General features: G+C 44.2%; 1 protein-coding gene across 1 annotated transcript in view; it reads right to left on the bottom strand.

The window, feature by feature from the left end:
* Window positions 1-17,294, bottom strand: part of LOC143997899 (zona pellucida sperm-binding protein 2-like) — a 51,607-nt gene that overhangs the window by 22,748 nt on the left and 11,565 nt on the right. Inside the window, exons 7-15 of the mRNA XM_077493721.1 lie at window positions 16,924-17,094; window positions 16,058-16,154; window positions 10,376-10,563; window positions 10,148-10,262; window positions 9,854-10,032; window positions 9,656-9,747; window positions 2,679-2,809; window positions 1,921-2,110; window positions 1,358-1,490 (exon numbers count right to left, since the gene is read on the bottom strand). Coding sequence (XP_077349847.1) covers window positions 1,358-1,490; window positions 1,921-2,110; window positions 2,679-2,809; window positions 9,656-9,747; window positions 9,854-10,032; window positions 10,148-10,262; window positions 10,376-10,563; window positions 16,058-16,154; window positions 16,924-17,094 — 1,296 coding nt within the window. The remainder of the gene's footprint in view (window positions 1-1,357; window positions 1,491-1,920; window positions 2,111-2,678; window positions 2,810-9,655; window positions 9,748-9,853; window positions 10,033-10,147; window positions 10,263-10,375; window positions 10,564-16,057; window positions 16,155-16,923; window positions 17,095-17,294) is intronic.

The following is a 17,294-nucleotide window of genomic DNA, read 5'->3' as shown; positions in this document are numbered from 1 at the left end:
AGCTTAATTTGCATGTTTGTTGTCAAAAAGTCCGACCGTGTGTACGGGCCTTTACAGGCATCATCCCGGTATCTCTCAGGCCGAAGTGAATGGAGTGGCTAGTTATCAACTCAATCATTTCTGCAGGAGGAGGAAGGGGTCCCACCTCACCGCCAGCTCTGTTGGATTGCATTGGCCAGGAGTGATGCAACCGTCAGCAACTGCTGCCTTGTACAGGAGGAACCAAAGAGTTTCCTCCATCTATTACCCTGGAAGCCAGGAGCGATGAGTAGTCTGTCACTTCTGGTTCCTCACCTTTGTTTTACCTGGCCACCGGGAAAGCAGTCAGTCTGATCAGCTGCAATTGGGGGGGGGGGGGGGGGGGTTGGAAGGGAGAGATTTGTGCTCTAATAGAGCCCACATTTTTTTTTTGGGAGAAAAACCACTGCAACAGCCCATGCATTTGAAAAACCACTGCACAAATACTGTGACATAATTGCAACACCCACCACCATTTTATGCTATAGGGCAGTGATGGCGAAGCTTGGCACTCCAGATGTTTTGAAACTACATTTCCCCATGATGCTCCACTATGCTTCAGCATGCAAGAGCATCATGGGGAATGTAGTTCCAAAACATCTGGGGTGCCAAGGTTCACCATCAGTGCTATAGGGTCTCCGTTTTCAATAAAAATATTGAATTTATAACTTGGGGTTCCAAGTAAATTATTTTCCCCACCCTAGAAAAATTAGATTTTTACATGGAGTGACGTTTCAGAAATGGCCCAGGTGGTTTAATGGCAGCTCATGTCAAGGCAATTTTCATTGGTTGAGAACTGCCATTATGTTCACATCCCAGGATACTAGATTAGTGCAGTGTTTCTCAAATCCAGTCCTCAGGCCCCCCCCCCCCCCCCCCCCAACAGGTCATGTTTTCAGGACTTCCCTCAGATGAAACGGCTGTGGTAATTGCTAAGGCAGGCAAACTGATCAAATCACCTGTGAAAAATAATGGAAAGCCTGAAAACATGACCTGTTGGGGGGGGCCTGAGGACTGGATTTGAGAAACACTGGATTAGTGACACTTTAGTGTTAAATTTACTTGCCTGCCAAGTACAAAACCCCATTAATCCTGTTAGAATCTTATGCCTGTGCACTGAACCAAGATCCCCAAACCCTCCATTGAAGTGGAGAGAGTTTGAGGTCTAGAACAGGAGGAGATCAGCCCATAGCTACAGTACAATGTCCCCCATGAACACGACCTTGCAGGATCAGCCAGGCAATAAACCTGTAACCAATCCAGACATCACAAAGACAAAGCTGGGGGGGGGGGGGGGGAATAAATAAAGGTTTAGATGTACTTTAAGACCAATACTTACAAGGTTTGTTGATACATCACCACCCACAGTAAATGCAAAAGCCTTCACTTCAAACCGCTTCCGGTGTTCTGGCAGTGCCACATTGGAGACTGGATGAAAAACTGTAAGGTAGGTGTCTTGGTCTTCGGCACAACTAAATATAAAGTGTAAAAAGGGTTACCCAATATAGCTAGAAACCCCCCCCCCCCCCCCCCCAAAAAAAGCTCAGATAAAAAACTAGACCAAACCACGAGCGCTCACCCTCATGTTCTGGCCTCAAGTATAATTTTTGGCAATCCCTAATTTTTATAAAATTGATTTATAGTGTGGGAGACAAGCCATGGTATTGTGTATACAAGTCTTTGCAAATGGAAGACAAAAAAAAAAAAAAAAAAGAAAAAAAAAAAATTTATAGACGTGAAGTCGGTTGAGCCTACAATATAAAAATATGGGAGGTACAATAGTTTGGATTTGGCTAACAATATGCTGCTAGATTAAGGTTTTTTGCTTCTTCAGGTTGTATAAAAAAAAGGAGTCTGCCATCTAATCTTGAACTGCAAATGTGTATTTGACAAGCGGATTACCCATCTACAACAATCTTCCATTGAGGGGAAGCTTCGGGGTCGGGAGACATGGTTGCCCAGCAGTCATTCAGTATCAGCTCGATGTTCGGGTCGCTGCGGTTCAGAACCTGCATCTCAAGGTAGATGGGATCACGAAGAGTCTTCACAACTGGATACTGGTTATCCTGATACAGTACTGCATAGGAGTCATCTTATAGGGAAAGCAAACATGGATTACATGAGGTTGAAGAGGCAAATTCAAAAAATAAATAAATAGGCGTACCCCCTTGTCATCTGATAACCTTAAAGTAAACACCAAGTTTACTATATGGACCATTTCTGTATTTCTACATGGTGATCATAGCCTGGGGGCATCTCCAGAGACCAAATACAGTTCCTCTAATCTTTCCTCAGTTGAGACATGGGAGGAAAAGGAGAGGGCAACCACCATAGTGGAGCTCCTCCAAGGCAATTAACCCCTGCTCCTCCCCTACAGAGGAGCCAAATAGTTTGGCCTAGACACTAGCAACCCAGGAGGGCACTACCTTCATTTTTAAGATATGCTTTTGTGAGCTGGTTCTCAAAACTTGAACATTCCAGATGAGACCTTACAAACACTTTATACAGGGTAGATTAAGTATCTGGCATCTATACCTCATAGAACAATCTGGAAAAAGCCAGCAATGCCAAGCTGCAGAGTCTATGAGCTACCAGAACACCCAGGTCCCCCGCCCCCCCCCCCCCCCCACCCAGAATTAAGGCAACAAGCATCGACATACCATGATAGAGATTCAGTACAAAGGAAATTGGACCATCGTATCTTTCAGAGACTGGAAGAGGAGATGGCGTCAGCACATTCATAGTAAACGAAACCAAATCCGAGACATTGTACCGACAACGAACAGTCTCCCTGCAAAAGAAACTTCTATTGTAGACTTTAAAAATCCCCAACTAGCAACTGGAGTCCTTTACAAAGGTCTTATATGGTCTAGGAATGGTTCCCCCCCCCCTTTTAAAAACACAAGATTAATAGAGAGATCTCCCCAACTTGTTCAAATTCTACACTGGACCACTGGGACAGGCAGTTCAAGAGGGTCTCTGTAGACACTTTAAGGACAGACTATCTTACACCAACACCATTACATTTGACTTAGTTTAGGTGGCAAGATGTTATGCCATTCTATTATACCCTGGAATGAGGTGTCTGCACCATTAGTGCAGGGGGGGGGGTCTCCAAAGTTAAACAAAAAGGGCCTTTAGCCCTTCAGACTTTGGGGTGAGGGGGGGGGGGGGGGGGTTGGCTGCACTGTGGCCAGGAGGGAGCACAAGTAAACATCACATTTGGTATAAGGTGGAAAATGGTGCCCCATTGGCACAATAGTGTCCTGCAACAGTGGAAGGAATAGGGATCTAATGGCCACACAGAGGCAAGCAGAGAGCCACATCTTGCCCAGAGTTTGGCAACCACCATTTGTGCAACAATGCTATACTCTAAGGTAGGGGGTAGGAGGCAACCTGGGACCCTCCAGCTGTTGTGGAACTACATTTCCCTGTGAGGCATTGCAAGGCTGGTAGTTAGTTACTCCCAGGTGCATGATGGGAGTTGCAGTTCTGTAACAGCTGGAGGGCCCAGGTTTCCTACCCCTGCACTGAGTATTGGTTGCAAAACACCCTCAAAAGTACAAGTCTTAGTTCAAGTCATTTTATATACATAGTCGGGCAATAAAACTCAAGTCATAGGATTTAAAAGAGGATCCATTTAGCAAGTCCTGATCAGACCTTTGTTTTTTTTTCAGTACATTCTCCATGCATATAGTTTAGAGAAGCCTTTTATGATTGCCTTCTAACCACCAAAGACCCTTCCTTGCCATTAGCGATGGAGTCACAGTAGCCATGTGATTGAGGGGGGGGGGGGTACTGGAGGGAGAAGAAAAACAATGGCATACTAGTCAGTACCAGTGTGCAAGAGTATTGGCTTTGGAGAAATAAATCCCCTCAAACATTGGGTGACCTACATGTGTGGATGTTGATGCATTTTGTAAAAAATTATAGTTTATGTAGCACCATGACGTTTAGGCAGGGCTGCCATCAAATTTACCAAGTGATAGTTGCCTTGGCTAATTGATAGGTCAATTTCACCTCCAATTCTAGATTTTCTGCACTTCTCTCTTCTGCCACTAGATGGCATTAGATAAGACAAAGGCATTGAAGGGACAGATTAGGAATGAATTGAGTGTCTCAGTCAATGGGCAGGATTCTTTGGTCCCTCAGCCTGCAGGGAGAGCCTATTTGGGTTGAGTCAGGCGATTGGGGTTCTGTGCCACCTGGACAGCTGTCTGGGTGGACGCGTGTTGCAATGCCCCAGGCTGCTAGGCCATAAGCCTTGGGCCCATCCTGGGAACATCTGGCTGCTAGGCCATCCGAGAGGCCTATCCAGAAGCACAGCGCAGGGTTGGGATTGCATTCCATCTAGACTTAAATGGTTCCACTGGCTGGGGAACCAGTTGTGGTTGGAGGTAGAAGGAAAGTTGTTGCCACTAAGGCACCATCCACCTTGCCAGAGACAGAGTAAGCTGAGGCCAGTACCAGAGCAGATGTCACCGGCTGGGGATGGCGAAGTGGGAAAATGTCAGCAGATGCCAAGTCAGGGACCCAGCAAAGGCGACGCTTGTGGAGTGCCAAGCCAGGGACCCAACGTGTCAGCAGGGTTGAAGCATGAGGTGCATCAAGCCAGGGACCCAGCAGTGAAATGGGCATGATGCTTTAGGAAGATACTGAGTGCTAGAGTGAAAGCTCAGGGGATCCAGTGGATCGTCAAGTCTAGTGAAAGACCAAGGGCTCGGAGGAAATGAAGTTCTACAATAGGAGAGATTGTAGAAGTGAAAGCTCATTTGCATCCTTTGTTAGAAACTGTTACAAGACTGTTGCTATAGGAAACAGCATTACTACTCCTGAAGAGGTGCTGTCTGGCTAGATACCTTGGCTGGCCATACCATACCTCCGGCATGGCTGTCTGCCTATAGAAGTTGAAATCTGCCAATTAAAATTGTATCTACTTAAGGGTGTCCTTGCCACAACCCTCTCCCACAGTTCTGTTTGAGACAATAAATCTTAGTGTAGCATCTGGCGACCATCATTCTACCTTGCATTACACCCCACCATGCCTTGTAATCCACTCTACACAGAAGGAGGTCAGCTGTCCCCAACCTTGGAGGTCATCATTAGGCCTCAGGACTTTGCTACATTTAAATATTAGAAATGGGGCGCCTTGAGACTGTCCATAGTTTTAAAGGGTACCTTGACTGGGGAAGGAAAAAAAAAAAAAAAAAAAAAAAAGGTTGAGAAACACAGGCCTTAGAAAAACAGTGACCTTGGAGCTTTACTTTCAGGAAAAAAAAAAAATATAAAAAAAAAGTTTTAGTTTCAACTTCTTGAGTAAAAACCAAAAGCTTAGCGATTACCACAATGTTGCAATAAAAGTTTTTATTTTCTAGTGGTACAATTAGAACTACCAGATATTAAGGGAAGCCTCCAGGAGGACAGAAAGGGCAAATCTGGTCAAGATTTTGTAGCCTACGATTTAGAATTAATTTTTTATTATTTTTTTTAAACTTGGGTACAAATAGAGCAACTCCATAGGATTGATTTACTAAAACTGCAGTGAGCAAAGTCTGGCACAGCTGAGCATGGAAACCAATCAGCTTCCAGGTTTTATCGTCAAATCCCAATTGAAAAAAAGAAAAAAAAAAAAAAAAAAAAAAAAACCTGAAGTTGGGAGCAGATTGGCTACTAGGGATGAGCCGAACACCCCCCGGTTCGGTTCGCACCAGAACTTGCGAACGACCCCCGCGTTCGGTACGAACATTAGAACCCCATTGAAGTCTATGGGACTCGAACGTTCGAATTGGAAAGTGCCAATTTTAATGGCTAATATGCAAGATACTGTCCTAAAAAGGGTTTGGGGACCTGCCTCCTGCCTCAGGGGACATGGGTCACTGCAAAAAAAAAAAAGTTTTAAAAACTGCCGTTTTGGCGGGAGCACTGATTTTAATGACGATTAAAGTGAAAAAAAAAAAAAAAGTGAAATATTCCTTTAAATATGGTGCCTGCGGGGTGTCTGTAGTATGCCTGTGAAGTGCCACGTGTTTCCCGTGTTTAGAACAGTCCCTGCACAAAATGACATTAAACGGAAATAACGTCATTTAAAACTGCTTGCGGTTTTAATGTTATATCTGGTTCCTGCAATATGGTTGAAAATCATTGAGAAACATGGCATGGGTAGCCCTCCCTGCCCATTACCAGCCTATTTGGGTCTTTTACGCATATTAAGGGGAACCCCGTACCCATATTAAAAAAAGGAAATGCGTGTGGCCCCCAGGCCCTATATACTCAGAACAGCAGTATACAGGCGGTGCAAACAAGACAGGGACTGTGTAGGTTTGTTGTGTTAAGTTGAATCTGTTTGTCATTTTCAACCGGTACATTTTTTAAAGTGTAGCTCCAGTCAAAAAACTATTTAAGCTTTTTGGAAAACATAGGGAAGGGTTATCACCCCTGTATAATTTGTTTTGTCGTCCATCTTTTTTCATCTCACTTGCTGCTGTCTCCTTGCGTTTGCAAGTAGGAGATGTTTGTAAGTTGGATGTTTGAAAGTAGGGGCCTTCCCTATATTATAGCGGTATGTACTGGGTACAGAGCACGCAGACGCACGCACTATCTCCTAACACTACTGACTGCAAGCTCTATTATTAACCACTTGTTAGCATAAAGTGAAAGATGAAGTTATGCTGAGTAAATAGATATCAAACATGTCCCTCTTCAAAATTGCACATGCCCGTGGAATGGCGCCAAACGTCGCTACTTAAAAAATCCCCATAGGCGACGCTTTAATTTTTTTTTAGTGGTTACATGTTTTGAGTTGCAGAGGAGGTCTAGGACTAGAATTATTGCTCTCGCTCTAACATTCTCGGCGATACCTCACATGTGTGGCACATGGGGACATGGCGCTTTAATTTTTATTTTATTTTTTTATTGTTTATTTTACAATGTTAGTTTGACATTTTTTTCCCCAAAAATATATTTGATCACTTTTATTCCTATTACAAGAAATGTAACCATCCCCTGTAATAGGAATATGGGGTGACAGGTCCTCTTTACAGTGAAATCTGGGGGGTCAATATGACCCTACATCTCACCTCTAGGCTGGGAAGCCTGAAATAAAAAATAAAAAAAAGATTCTGGCTTTGATCGTACTGGCGAGTTGGTAGAAGCACCGGAGGGCGGTGAGGGGTGGGGGGGCGTCTATGGCTGGGTATTTCGGGGTACTGCAGAGTAATGGCAGGGTACTGCAGAGTATGCACTGGTATTGCAGAGTATTGGCAGGGAATTGAGGGGTTAAATTCGGTGAGCAGCGATGTGGGCACTGCAGATGCAGCCCACATCGCTGCTGACACCGATCTCTTTCCCCTCCGCTGTACCGATCGGTACAGAGAGGGGAGGGAGGAACCGGCGTCATAACATGACGCCGGTTTGTTTCCAAGTGATCACTCCGTCATTTGACGGAGCAATCACGTGGTAAACGGCCGCTATGAGCGGCCGTTTACCGTGATCCGCCGGGTCCTGTGGACCCGGTGGTCACGGATGCTCTTGAGTGCGCACACCTCGGGGCACGCGAGAGCAGAATTCTGGGAGGCCGTTAATTAACGGCCTCTCAGAGTTAAACAACCGCCCTGAAGCCGTTAATCGGCAATGGGCAGTTGTTAAGTGGTTAAAGCTAGATCACTAGCTATATAGGTGAGGTGAATATAGTGGTGTATACTGCAGTCAGGGCACAGACAACAACCACTACACAGCAGCAAGATAGGAAATCAGCCAAAAACGATTGGTGTGCAACTGTTGAAGGTACACAGAACACCCACTGCTTCAGATGCTAAGTAACACTACACGAGGCCGCCTCAAAAGGCGGCCTTATATAGTGTGGGGCGTGCACTACACAGCCTGAGCTATGATTGGCCACAGGCAGGATGCCTGTGGCCAATCATGGCTCTCCTCGCTGCCGGCGCTGCGATTGGCCAAGCATGCGGGGTCACAGTGCATGCTTGGCCAATCACCGGGCAGCAATGCACTGCGCCAACGCAGTGCATTATGGTCCGCGCGCCACTTGAATTTTGCCGCGAACGGCCAAAACGTTCGGAATTCGCCGAACGCACGAACAGTCAATGTTCGAGTCGAACGTATGTTTGACTCGAACATGAAGCTCATCCCTATTGGCTACCATGCACCAGATTCTGAGTGCTCCGGTTGTAGTAAAGCTCCCATTGTAATCTTGCATTTGTCAGCCGGTAGAAACTCAATGTCTACCAGAAAACCTTCCTGGTTTGTAATAGAGAGTTTCATTTTTATGAATTTTTTTAAAGCTGGAAATATGATTAAGATTCAGTTGTATATCAATCTCCAGATGGACATAGTAACAAATATCAAATTAATCTGAAAATATATAAATAATCTGTTTAATCAGATGATGCAGTTGTATTCTCTTGGTGCATTGGCCTAGAGAAGAGAAAAAAAAAAAAACCCCACAAACCCCACCAACCAGCCAACCCACCCAACAGCCAAACCATGCCCACCCCCACCCAACCATGCCCACCCCCACCCAACCAACCATGCCCACCCCCAACTTATAAGTCACCCAGACCTATGAAACAAATGCTGAAGATAGGCAACAAAAAAACAAATAGTTTCAACAAAATAAAATTTTTGTAAAGTTGCCATCATGCACATCTATTCCATGGCAAAGTTCCCCTTTAAAATTCCACAAAGTGTTCTAGCTATGAGACATGTAGGCACTTTGGGTGAGAAGCTGAAGCAGCCCCCACACTGTAAAAACCACTGTAGAACAGACTGTACTCCAAAGAAGCCACAAAAATCCAGCAAATTGATTGGGTGGACAAATTGATTGGGTGGACTCACACAGTGTAGGCTTTCAAGTCCATCAAATAAAAGAGGTTTCACCCATCTATGACAGTCAAGACTGTCAAACGTTTGCTAGGGGGAAATGCACAACCCCACATGTGCATATATAGAAGGAGTGCTAGACCAAAGAGGTAAAAATTCCAAGTGCTGGGATTGCAATACGAGTCAAAAACCCATTTGAAAAAAAAAATCCACTGGCTTAGGTTGGCTGTAGATCTGTACAGTTTTGAATTGAAGCGCCCAAATGTTTCGTTATTCAATTTACAATAGTAACAAATCTGAAAGGATGATGCAAAAACCGACAAAATTTGAGTCAAGTTTTTCAATAGAAGGAACAGAATACAAAAATATAAAATATATCCCTTCTGGAATTTAGATAGATAAAAATCTAACCATTTCTCAAACTTTGAAAAATAAAAAACCTCAGACTAGAAAGGAATCTGAAATTAGAAATAGAATGCATAAGTTTCAAATTGAAAATTTCAAGTGGATTAGAAAGAAACTAATTCCAGAAACAAAAGACAACCAACCACACTTATGCAAATAAGGAATCCATTTTTCATTCTGCACGTTGAGTTGGCTGCCAACAGGCAAGACTAGATTTTTGCATCTTCATTGGAAGGCAGCCAGTTCTATGGTAGTTTAAGTTCTGGGTCAGAACCTCTTTGGGAGGCAATCCGCCACTTTCAGGTGAAGTGGTTTCCCCCCAAATCCAATGGGCAAGTTCAGGTATCATTTTAAGCATTAGCACCCCCCCCCCCCCCAAACTGTATTACTTCTATACCTGAATTCACTGTCTCGTGAGATTATTCTTCTAGGCTTGTCTTTCCAGAGGGCATGGACCTCATTCTCATAGAGGAGAACCCCACCTACAAACTACAAAGAGGTTTTTGTTAGACAGGTCCTTCAAAAGTGGTTGTAGGCAAGTTGAGCCGTGTCAAAGAAAAATAAATAAAAAAATAAATGAAAACCCTCCACTTACGCTAATTTTTGTGCCACAATCTGTCAGAGAGAACCTGAACAAAACCAATTGGTCCATCTTAGTTATTGGCTGGCACTGACCGTTCCCCAGAATCACCGTGTCCAAGTTCAGACTCGGTCTTGTTTGCTGGGACAAAACCTGAATGGTCATAAAGCCGTCTGATGAGCAGTATGTAGACGCTGAAAAAGAAATTTGTGATTTTTTTTTTAGATCTAGAATAAAAAAAATTTATATATATATAAAAGTCAAATTTGAAACCAAGTTCCCATGTATGCGATTGTTCACCCAACTCACTAGGATTCTGTTTAATGCATCGGTCAGAGCACACTCCCGCAAGCCTCATCGGCACGCTAATGTCATCCACCGCGAAGACCAGGGTGAAAGGTGGCAAGCAGAGAGTTTGAGAAGCCTAAGAAATAAAAAGGGGATTTAGGTGACCACTTTAGTGTTGGGGGGGTGGGGACAAGACACCAAAAAACCACCCACTTAGCGTTGCACTCCGGCTGAAAATGTAAAGTTTACCTTTAGCTTCTCCTTCACGATTGTTATTTGGGTTCCACTGCTGGTGTCAACAGTCAAGCCTTGCTTGTGGAGCTCAGCCTCACCGCTTGGTATTGGAATTTGTACATCATTAATGTGAATATACTGTAGATAACCATAAAATGGAGGAACAGAGATCTCCATATGGGTGTCATTGCATTGGAAAGGCCCTGCAAGTACAAGTTACACATACATTAGACAAAGACTGGAAATTAAAATGTCAACATGGTACCACCAACTTCATAGGGCAGTTTAAATTTTTTTTTACCCATAACCTGAACAATGTTCTTTAGGAGGAACATACATCCCACATCGGGTGAAATGGCAGCCTCCAGCAAGAAACTGAAACTGTGCTGTAAATTGCCTACAGCTTATGTAAGCAATGTTTGTAGCCTAGAGCCCCTGAACAGCAGTAAATCATAAAGGGGAACTAAATCCATCAATTTAATGGTTTCAAAGAAGTTGCATTCCTGGAATGCTGGGATTGCTAACACTTGCTTGAGGACACAAGCAAATGTGACTGTCAAATCAAATGGCTGTGTCATAATTGATCACATGTGCAGCACCATGCCAGTTGCAGAACAGAAGCAGCTTCCTCAGCTGTAAAGGTTAATGGGGGGGGGGGGGTTTAATTATGCTTTAAAGTGGAGGTAAATCCAAACTTTAAGGCTCGTACAGTAAAGGATTTCATGTCACATGTACCCAGTCTTGCCACAAAGTTATCCACCTCTGAGCAATCTTTAGGGAGATAAAAAACAGACAGAAATAGGAGTCAGTTTCTCCCCCCCTTGCTGCGAGTGCAAGCGATTTACACATCTCATACACAAGTGAGACATTCTGTGCACTTCAGATCCCCCTCCAGCTCTCCCAGGATCGGCTGCTCCACAGCTCAGCATGATTGGGCATGCTGAAGTCATGTGGTGACTTTTCTGGGATTTGGCTGGATGTAAGTGATCATAGCAGAAGTTCAGTGTAAGAAATAGAGAGGAGAAAATGTATGTTGACAAGGGGAGTGTAGAGGTGGGCGGGGAGTCTGACATCACAACTCCACCCGCCTTGCTCAGACCTGCCCACACAAGAGCACAGTGCCTAAAATAGAGAGCAACTGAGCATGTGCAGAGCGAGACGGCATTACTTGATTGTAAACAGTATAGGTCCTTATTTTATGCAAGATTGGCAACAGGGCCCAGCATGAATTCATCTAGCAGGAATTACTGTAAATTTTCTGACTAAAGTTCCACTTTTAACATCAAAATTTTACAGTTTTAGATTGAAAGTTCAAGCTTTACTGGAAAGCAGTAGAATTGTTAAACCCTAAAAACCATTAGAATTTTGAACATTTCCAAAATGTTTAATACAGTAGATGGTAGTGATTTTATACCAAGCCTAGATGGGAAAAAAATAAAAAAATACAAACGCAGTGTCCTGTATGTAGCATTTTTTTCTAGTGTAGGCTGCCAGGGAAGTTTAGCTCCTCCAATCAGTGGAGCAGGGGTCGATTGAGCAGGCCTGCTCAGTTTCCCCCTGTATTCTAGAATTATAGTGGGATGAAGAACAGTGTGCAGCCTGAACATAGGAATGCTGGGTGTGCATGGGCGATTATGGTGTGCCCAGGCACATTAGCATCACTGCATGGCAGCAGGAAGATGGGAAAGATCTCCATGCCAACTATGCCATAAGTAGTTTATGCCCTTTCACTGATGGTAGAGAGATCAATGTGTCAGGGTCATATACATGTAGACACAAGCGTGTTTGAGCTTGTGTGTGCTCACACACACACACACACACACACACACACACACCTTTGAGTCTGAATATTTAATGGGAATCTAGCCAATCCCTAGGGAGGTGTGCGGAGGAGGAAGAGTCAGGAGGAGGAAGAGTCAGGAGGAGGAAGAGTCAGGAGGAGGAAGAGTCAGGAGGAGGAAGAGTCAGGAGGAGGAAGAGTCAGGAGGAGGAAGAGTCAGGAGGAGGAAGAGTCAGGAGGAGGAAGAGTCAGGAGGAGGAAGAGTCAGGAGGAGGAAGAGTCAGGAGGAGGAAGAGTCAGGAGGAGGAAGAGTCAGGAGGAGGAAGAGTCAGGAGGAGGAAGAGTCAGGAGGAGGAAGAGTCAGGACTCCAGTGGATAGCAGAGACAAAAAGGGATCTTGTGGTTTTGTGCGAGTAGAAGACCCAATCGCTGGAGAGTTAGTGATGGTGCAGCTTTTGGTCCTTTGAAAGGAGTCACTCAGCATTAGATTCTGTGGGACATAATGTGCAGCTCAGCTGTTAAAGAGTTGAGTCCTCAAAGTTCAGTTCATAAGTTTTGGGGTATCCCATGATCCCTTCACCCCCATCCAAGTTCACTGCTACAATAAACCCTATAAATACACCCCTAGAGCGATCATTCAAACTTTTGAGTGAAGAGAATGCAGGCGCGCTACAACTTGGGGAAAGGAATCAAGCCCACCAGCAGTTCTTTAGGGGCCTACAGAAGAAAAGTTTAGTCCCTGCAGTCCTGTGCTTTGACCAGAATAAACTAAAGTCACCAACCAGCCTCCCAATTCCAACCAAATCAGTCCTTGTCACTTAACCACTTTCAGACCGGACCATTTTGCTGGTAAATGACCAGAGGTCTTTCTACACTTTGGCACTGCGCTGCTTTAACTGGTAATTGCGCGGTCATGCAATGTTGTACCCAAACAAAATTTGCGTCCTTTTCTTCCCACAAATAGAGCTTTCTTTTGATGGTATTTGATTGCCTCTGCGATTTTTATTTTTTGCGATATAAACGTAAAAAGACCGCAAATTTTGAAAAAAAAAATGATATTTTCTACTTTTTGTTATTAGAAAAATCCAATAAACTCAATTTTAGTCATACATTTAGGCCAAAATGTATTCAGCCACATGTCTTTGGTAAAAAAAAAAGTCAATAATTGTATATTTATTGGTTTGCGCAAAAGTTGTCACATCTACAAACTAAGGTACGTTTTCTGGAATTTACGCAGCTTTTAGTTTACGACTGCCTATCTCATTTCTTGAGGTGCTAAAATGGCAGTACAAAACCCCCCCAAATGACCCCATTTTGGAAAGTAGACCCCCTAAGGAAATTGATAAGAGGCATGTTGAGCCCATTGAATATTTTATTTTTTTGCCTCAAGCGATTGAATGACAAATTTTTTTTTTTTTTTTTTTTTTTTTTTTTTTTTTTTACACAAAGTTGTCACTAAATGATATATTGCTCACACATGCTATGGGCATATGTGAAATGACACCTCAAAATAAATTCTGCTGCTTCTCCTGAGTATGGGGATACCACATATGTGGGACTTTTTGGGAGCCTAGCCGCGTACGGGGCCCCGAAATCCAAGCACCGCCTTCAGGGTTTCTAAGGGCGTAAATTTTTGAGTTCACTTCTCACTACCTATTACAGTTTTGAAGGCCATAAAATGCCAAGATGGCACAAAACCCCCACAAATGACCCAATTTTAGAAAGTAGACACCCCAAGCTATTTGCTGAGAGGCATGTTGAGTTCATGGAATATTTTATATTTTGCCACAAGTTGCGGGAAAATTACAAACTTTTTTTTTTTTCACAAAGTTGTCACTAAATGATATATTGCTCATGCATGCCATGGGCATATGTGAAATGACACCCCAAAATAAATTCTGCTGCTTCTCCTGAGTACGGGGATACCACATATGTGGGACTTTTTGGGAGCCTAGCCGCGTACAGGGCCCCGAAAACCAAGCACCGCCTTCAGGCTTTCTAAGGGCGTTACAGTTTTGAAGGCCATAAAATGCCAAGATGGCACAAACCCCCCCCAAATGACCCCATTTTGGAAAGTAGACACCCCTAAATTTAGGGGTACACTAGTGAGACTAGGTAATAAATGGCGGGTGCCCTGAAACTATAAAAAAATAACGAACCAACCAGCGTCACCTGTAACCGTTATATGGTGATCACTGGTGAAAGGGTTAACTAGGGGGCTTTATGCGGTAGTATATGGGGGTCCCTGGCGCTATAAAAAGCTGCGGCCAACCTAAATACCTACCTGCCTAACTAGCATCACCTGTGACACTAATACAGCGATCAGAAAAACGATCACTCATTAGGCTGGGTTCACACTGGAGCGATGCGGGAACGCCACAAATCCGCGGCGGGTTCCCGCATCACATGCCTCCCGGCGGCAGTTCACACCGCCCTATGCGAACTGCTGGGAGTGTCAGTGAAATGTTAATGACACCCCCAGATCAGTTCGCATATCGCAGTGCGATCTGCAAACTTGGATTGCATGGTGTGAACACCCATGCGATCCGATTCTGCTGCGGACCAAAAAAAGGGTCCCGTGCGAGTTTGCGGCGGGTGCGACACGAATTCAGCCATACCATCTGTATACTATCTGTATACTATCTGTATACTATCTGTATACTATCTGTATACTATCTGTATACTATCTGTATACTATCTGTATACTATCTGTATACTATCTGTATACTATCTGTATGGCTGAACTCGAATCGCACAGAGATCGGATGTGATTTGCACTGCAGTGCGAATCACATTCGTTCTCATAAACCGCTGCAATGTGAACCCAGCCTTAGTCACACTGGCGACGGGGGGGTGATCATGGGGTTAAACCTTTATTGGGGGGTTAGGGGGGTACATTAGAACTAAAGGGGGCTAACCCTAACTGCCCTAACAGTTATTACAGTCACAAATGACACCAATGCAAAAAAAAAAAAAAAAAAAATTACATTGGCGTCACTGTGACTGGGGGGGTGATCAGGGGGTAATTGGGGGGGTGTGAGTGTGCCTGGCATGTTCTACTGTGTAGTGACGTGTTGGTGCAACTCACCGATCCTCTCTCCTCGGTGTCAGAATGAAAAATACCGACACGGAGGAGAGAATACATCACTTCCTCTCCTGTGTTTACATTACAGGAGGGGAAGTGATGTCACGAACGATTCCTATTCATCGGGAGCGATCGCGAGGGGGTGGCCATGAACGAATGGCCGCCCCCTCGTCCGGGATTGCTCCTGCACGAACACCGACCGCCGCAGGCACCGGCCCGATCGGGCCCCCGACCCGCGGGAAGGCAGGGACGTACAGGTACGCCCATATGCCTGCCCGTGCCATGCTGTCGACGTACATCGTCGTGCGGCGGTCGGGAAGTGGTTAAAGTCAAAATGAAGGGGCCATGGCCAAACATGCTGAAACCTCAGAATAGGATTAATCTCCCATGAAAATGGCCATGCTTGTTTTTAAAATGCATAGAAAACACCATTGTTTTCTTCTCTTGCCATCACAGGCTCCGACTTGAAAGCAGTGCTCAGCCCCACTTACCATAATGTCCCTCCATTCTACAGAGGGTAGGTGAAGCCCAACACTGTCCTCTACTCCAAATCTTGGGCCGCATGTGACCGGCAGGCGATAAGCCTTAGGACTCCATGTGGCTCAGGTCACCCCGAACACAACAGTAGGCTCTTAAACCAAAAATATAAACACCCCTTTCTGCTCTCAGACGATAGGAAACCCAATCTAAAATTCTGAACTCGAGGGTTGAGGGTGAGAGGGGGGTTTCACCATTTTTTTTGCAGGTGTGGTGGGGAAGTGGACAATAAGTTTCTCAGATCCTAAAGAGTTTAGAAAGCCACACAGAAGAAAAAAATAAAAAAAAAATTTACCTGGAACACACACAATTTTCACTGCAATGGTGATTTTTGGGTAAAGCTTTTCCAGAACGATTTCAATGTCTCCAATATAAAGGCTTTGATTTCTGGCCTAGAAAGACAGAGTTGGAGTCAATGATAAAGGTAAAAAAAAAAAAAAAAAAAAAAAAAAGTCCAAATAGACCAGTGTTTCTCAACAGGGGTACTGAGGCGAGTATGCAGGGTGCCGCCTCAGCTTGAGCCCCTGTGCTATAGGGCAGAGACCACCATTAATTCCTGTATACATAGAGGCAGAGAGTGGTGCCCACACCTCCCCCACTCACTCAGTCTTGCCAGCAAAAAGTTGTGCCAGTGTTCTGCCATCATATAGTGACCGCCCCGTACTGCGCATGCGCAGTACGGAGCAGACGAAGCTTCGGAAAATCTCCGAAGATGAACCGCACCTGCGCCGTGAATGGAGGTGGTAGCCCCACCATCCAAGCGGACATAGGGTTGGGACATCAATGCTCGACGGCCCCTCACTCCATGCATCTAGCAACTGCACCTGCTAAAAATGCATGGCACCATAGTGTGTTTTTGCAAGTATAAAAATCCTGCTGGCACCCCTTTTGGGCGTTTTGCACGCAGAGAGGAGCTCAAGAAAAAGCACAACGCGTGAGAACATGCAAAAGAGTGCACCTACTGGTGGGAACGAGCCTTCATACTGGTGTGCTGCTGGACTTGTGAGAGATTCTAAAAGCTGCCATGATTTAAAAAAAAAAAATATATATATATATATATATATATATATATATATATATATATATATATATATATATATATATATATATATATATATATATATATATATATATATGTGTTGAACGCTGATCTAGACTTACAGATATTTTGTAAATCCCAAAGGCGTCATAGCGGACCTGGAGCATAAAGTTCTCATCGTCACTTGTTAATTTGTATCCATATGTTCTGGCTGTTGAAACATTCACTTTTGTTTTCTGGGTTCCATTGTAGATTACTACCATCCATGTGGCTATCGGTGGCACAGAAACAACCTGAAAGATTAGTAAAGTTGGCAATTGTTTGATAGGAGGAAAGCATGAAGTACACACATTGGAAGTTGAACCCCCTCTAGTTGTGAGCAACGGAAGAGTGTTGAGTCGCAGATTCATTCGTTAAGTGAATGTTTTCTAAATTTGTTTATTACAGATGACACACAGAAATTCAAATAGAATACAATTGAACAGAGAAAATA

The sequence above is a fragment of the Lithobates pipiens genome, unplaced genomic scaffold (assembly GCF_037356315.1).
Source record: "Lithobates pipiens isolate NorthernLeopardFrog02 unplaced genomic scaffold, aLitPip1_a1.2 Scaffold_19, whole genome shotgun sequence".
Classification (NCBI taxonomy): domain Eukaryota; kingdom Metazoa; phylum Chordata; class Amphibia; order Anura; family Ranidae; genus Lithobates; species Lithobates pipiens.
This window is presented reverse-complemented; position numbering and strand designations above follow the sequence as displayed.